We start from the raw sequence: 5,598 nt of genomic DNA, 5'->3' as shown, positions 1-5,598 counted from the left end.
TAAAAAAAAATTGTCAAAAAATCAATTACTTTTCTTTTTCCATAAATTTCTAAAAAAATTTCCTAAACTAATGTCTTTAAGACATCGGTTAACTTTTTCCAACTTTTAAAGATAAGTAAAAAAAAAAAAAAAAAAGATTTGTGATTTTATTGGTTTAGAATATTACACTAGCTGTATAGTAAACTAAACTACAATGTCATACATATATAAAATAAAAAAATAAAAAAAATAAAAAAATAAAAAAACATTTTGAAAATGAGAAGCTAAGACCTAGCCCCGGCCTTGTACCTTCATGATCATGATGATAAATTCAGTTGAAGGAAGGCCGATGATGATATTGATCATAGACTAGTTATGGATCATTATTTAGGTTTGGGCTAAAGCTAGCACCAGATACTTGTTTTCTGGTTCTGCTCCTCTTTGGGTACAAGTCTGTCCAACTGGAGGATGCAGTGGCCCAAACAGAAGATAGAGAATGCTGGCCCAAGATGTGCAAGAGAAAATAAAAATGAGGTGCACTGGTTTATGATATTGATGTCATTAAGAACGGTGAATGATATCATGATTTCAAAGCCATAGGCATCATCATTGTCACTGACTTGTCCTTTGGTTGGGGTAGGTGAAGTGACCCACTATATGTTATCCAAAGTCTTGTTTTAAGTTTTAAGTTGACCTTGGAGAACTTCTGCGATCTTCTATTTCTTTACACATGTTATCTTATCTCAGGTCTGTATTACTAGCAAGTAGAAACTATGACTAAAGAAAGAAAAGGTGCTTTAGTAGATTTCATCATGTGCATTTAGAGGAATGAAGTTCTAGTTACTTTTCTTGCATCCTGCTGCAATCATAGAATGCCACATCTAGTAAGATAGCAATTGTTGAGATATTCTTAAAGAGTGCACTACATATCATTCGATGTGGAATGTTATCAACAAGTAATAATTCAAAAGTAGTGCTAAACTTGGTGATTGTAATAATAAAAGTAGTCACAACCGAGGACAAAGCAGATGAAATGATAGACTCCACTACCACCTAGCTCATTTTAAATAGCCTAAGCATAAATTGAGTTTGGACCCCTCTTTCTGTGTGTGTAAACAAAATGGCAATAGCCTTACACTTGAGCACTTTGATACTTCCATTCCTATTAGTGCTAATGTCATTTATGGTTAGCTATACAATGGCAGATGCAGCCAAAGACAGAGAGGAGTGTGCACAACAACTAGTAGGACTGGCTACATGTCTGCCTTACGTTGGTGGTCAAGCAAAAGCACCTACACCAGACTGTTGTAGTGGTCTTAAACAAGTCCTAAAGGACAACAAGAAATGCTTGTGTGTCATCATCAGAGATCGTAATGATCCTGAATTAGGACTACAGATTAATGTTACACTTGCTTTGGGCCTGCCTTCTGTTTGCAATGCCCCTGCTAATGTCTCCCAGTGTCCTGGTATGCATTCAGCTATAAGAGTTGTTTTGTTCTAGCTAATTGTTTTTTTTTTTTTATGAAATTCGATGTAAGAAGTAAATGGTGAATGCTATAGAACTATATTGGTTTTACACTTCTTTAAAAAGAAGGATAAATGTCACTAGAAGTGGCTAATATTTGACACACTGATTTGATTTGTTGGGATGGTCATGGATGCAGCTCTTCTACACTTGGATCCTAATTCACCAGAAGCTCAAGTTTTCTACCAATTGGGAAGGAGTTCTAATCAAAGTGATGGTAGTCCTGCTCCTAGTCCTAGTGGTAATGTAACCAACATACATGAGTCTTCTTTTTCATTTCATTTTTTTTTTGATATTGTAGAAATCTTCTTAAATTTGTGGGTAATTTCTTTGGCTACAGGTGGAGGGAGTTCCGCGAGTGCCAAAAGTGAGGGGACTAGTGGTCAGGACAAGAATGAAGGTTGTTATGGTCAAAAGAGATGGTTTGGAATAGAGATTGTTATTGGCGGGGTCTTAACATGGTGTTTCATTAGTTCACACTTGTTCATATAGGCACTTGGACTGTCACCATTCAGTAACTTTGGCCTTGACTGCTGTTTTGTAATTGTTATACTCATGTTAAGTTCTTTTCATTTATTAATACTCCCTACCTCTATTTATCTCAAAATAATAATAAAAACCTTCCAACTCTCCCTTTTGAACTATGTTTATCTTATAAATTAGGGTATTGTATTAGTTGCCTCTTTGGACATTTAACTAATGGAAGCTATGATTGTTGTGAAAAACTGCCAGTATAAATGTACATGATCAAAGATTGAAGCACATACATTAACAGTATGCATCAAGTTCTGTTGCTATTATCTTTGTAGAAAGAATTGCTTCACAAAAAAAAAAAAAAAATAGTGTTAACTATATTATTTAGTCTGTCATAACTACAACAATAATTAACAGATTTTTGGATCTCGAGTTTTATAATATATCATAATTAGTATTATGAAACATATGCCAGAGATTTTTTTTAACCTTTTTCTTTCCCAAGAAACCTATAATATTTAAATTTATAGTGAGAAAAATATTGTAGTTTGCTGTTTCGGTAATGATGAGTCAGAAATTTATCATCGTCACTAAGCAGAGATCATCATTGACTCAGAGAAAACATTACGCATTTATTACGCTCATTAATGACGAAAAGTAACAAACGAAACAATGGTCATAGAATCAGCTGTTAACTTCAGACAAAGATTCGGTAACGCATTAGCCGTTGAACATAAATACAACAATTCATTGCCCATTGATTAGACACACAACTATAAAAGAGAAGGTAATAGAAGTTAAAGGTACACACAAATACTCTATGAAATCACTCTCTACTCATTTTTTCTCTAGAATCTTTCTCCCTTATTGACTTAAGCATCGGAGGCGGTTTGGCTGACACCACCCGGGCGTGTTACTCTTCCACCCCATTTATTCTTGCAAGTCCTAGTAAAACAGTGATGACCCAAATCACAATTTCGTCCATCCGCTATGACGAGGATCTCAACTGCTGATTTTTTGCATCATTAGTTTGGCGTTGTCTGTGGGGACGCTAATTATTCAAGCCATCTTTCTCAGTGACAAAAGAGTTCCTTGAAGTACGAGATGAAAGTAGAGACTGCACCTCAACAACAATCGCGATAAGAAGAAGGAGACACGAAGTGTTGGGCAGACCACAGGGAAAAAGAAGGAACTTCCAGATAGGAAACCCAAGTTCACTAACTTCACTCCTCTAATAATGCCAATTGAGTAGGTCATTATGCAGATAGAAGACGATCCTTCCCTGCAATGGCTGAAGCCAATTAGCACTCAAGTAGAAAGAAGAGACAAAAGCAAGTACTGTAGGTTCCACCAAGACCACGGGCATCGTATTGATGAGTGCAAGAATTTGAAAGATTAGGTGGAGACTTTAGTCTAGCAAGGGAAGTTATAGAAGTACTTCAGAAAGACAGAGCCCCACAGGTACCAATGAAAGGACAATCAGGACAGAGCTCCGGAAGTAGGAGATAGCAAACCTCCAGTAGGAGAGATAAAGACAATCTCAGGAGGACTAACAGCAGATGGAACACTGAAGTCCCTGAAAAAAGTACATGGGAGAGAAATAAACAACGTCCATTCACAGCTCCCTCCAATGAAGATGTCAAAGAATGACGAGCCTGATATTGTCTTCTCAGAGAGAGACAGTCGCGGCATCAGGCAACCTTATGACAATCCATTGGTGATCATGCTTAGGGTAGAAGAGTTCAACATCCACTGGGTGCTCATTGACAACAGAAGCTCAACAGATATCATCTACTTGCCTGCGTTTCAGTAGATGAAACTGGATAAGAAAAGGATCAGGCCTTTAACCTCGCCTTTGGTAAGCTTCACAGGGGATAGAATCATCCTTAGAGGCATCATCACTCTAACTATAATTGTAGGAACTTATCCAGCATAGGTCACCATGGAAATTGATTTCCTAATAGTTGATTGCCCTCCAACATATAACATCTTCTTGGGAAGACCTGCACTCAACAGACTAAGAGCAACAACGTCAACATATTACTTGAAGGTGAAGTTTCCAACAGCCCATAGGGTAGGAGAAATTAGAGGAGACCAAGTTCTAGCAATAGAATGCTATCAAGCTGCCTTAGCATCTAGAAAGAACCAAACATGGGTGATCAATGAGCTAGAGCCCATTCCCGAACCGTCATAAACACAACAAGAAGTTGAGATCGTCCCAGGAGATTCGACGAAAGTATTGAAGATCGGAACAACACTCCCAACTTCAGAGAAAGAGAAAATAATTTCCTTCTTAAGGGCAAACCAAGATGTTTTCGCCTAGAAACACGAGGATATGCCTGGAATTGATAGGAAGATCATACAGCATCGTCTTAACGTCAACCCAGAATGCAAACCTATACAGCAGAAGCGAAGAATATTTGCACCAGAACACAACAAAGCTGTAACTGAAGAAGTAGAGAAGCTACTAGAAGCTGATTTCATCAGGGAAGTCTTCTATCTAGATTGGCTAGCAAACGTGGTCATCGTAAAGAAGAGTAATGGCAAGTGGAGAATGTGTGTCGACTTCACAGACTTGAACAAAGCTTGCCCAAAAGATAGCTTCTCTTTGCCGAGGATTGACCAATTGGTAGACTCAACTGCTAGACATAAACTCTTGAGTTTTATGGACGCATTCTCTGGATACAACCAGATTCTTAAGGACGAAGATGATCAAAAGAAGACCTCATTTGTTACCAGCCAAGGCTTGTATTACTACAAGGTTATGCCCTTTGGAGTAAAGAACACAGGAGCTACATACCAAAGATTGGTAAACCGCATGTTCTCTCACCAGATTGGAATGAATGTGGAGGTGTACATAGACGATATGCTGGTGAAAAGCAAGGATGAAGCCAATCACTTGGATGATCTAAAAGAAACCTTCAACACACTACGTAAGTACAATATGAAATTAAACCCTACAAAGTGTGTTTTTGCTGTTGCTTCAGGTAAGTTCTTGGGATTCATGGTGTCCCAATGAGGTATGGAGGCAAATCCAGACAAAGTAAAGGCAATAATCGAGGTTAAGTCACCAAAAACAGTGAAGTAGGTGCAAAGCTTGATAGGAAAAGTTACAGCCCTAAATAGATTTGTCTCTAGGGCAACGGATAAGTGCATGCCATTCTTCAAGGTATTGAAAAAAGCTTTTCAATGGACTGATGAATGCGAGGAAGCTCTTACCAAGTTAAAGGAGTACTTGACGAAGCCACCTCTATTAAGCCCCTCGGTGATGGGAGAGAAGCTGTACCTCTACTTAGCAATATCCAACACTGCAATAAGTTTGGCACTGATTAGAGAAGAAGGGAACGTCTAGAAGCTAGTCTACTATACCAGTCACGCATTCCAAGGAGCAGAGGCAAGTTACCCAAGGATGGAAAAGATAGCTTTTGCATTATTGTTGCCTTCAGAAAACTTCGTCCTTATTTCCAAGCACACCCTATCATCGTTATGACAAACCAACCCATAAGAAAGACGATGAACAAGATAGATGCAACAGGACGACTCATTCAATGGGCGATTGAATTGGGCCAATTTGACATTGAATATTGGCCTCGAGTAGCAATCAAAGCCCAAGTGCTAGC

At 38.3% G+C, this 5,598-nt stretch overlaps 1 protein-coding gene across 1 annotated transcript; it reads left to right on the top strand.

Annotated features, from left to right (window-relative positions):
- The first annotated feature begins 855 nt into the window (after positions 1-855).
- Positions 856-2,276, top strand: LOC126724151 (non-specific lipid transfer protein GPI-anchored 14-like). Its single transcript, XM_050428493.1, has 3 exons — positions 856-1,445; positions 1,644-1,745; positions 1,845-2,276. The coding sequence occupies exons 1-3, from the start codon at positions 1,100-1,102 to the stop codon at positions 1,994-1,996; spliced, it is 600 nt and encodes a 199-aa protein (XP_050284450.1). The 5' UTR covers positions 856-1,099; the 3' UTR covers positions 1,997-2,276.
- Positions 2,277-5,598: the final 3,322 nt, after the last annotated feature.

Source organism: Quercus robur, chromosome 4 (genome assembly GCF_932294415.1).
Source record: "Quercus robur chromosome 4, dhQueRobu3.1, whole genome shotgun sequence".
In the NCBI taxonomy this organism is placed as follows: domain Eukaryota; kingdom Viridiplantae; phylum Streptophyta; class Magnoliopsida; order Fagales; family Fagaceae; genus Quercus; species Quercus robur.
The sequence above is the reverse complement of the archived record's forward strand: the minus strand, read 5'-3'. Positions and strand labels throughout refer to the sequence as shown.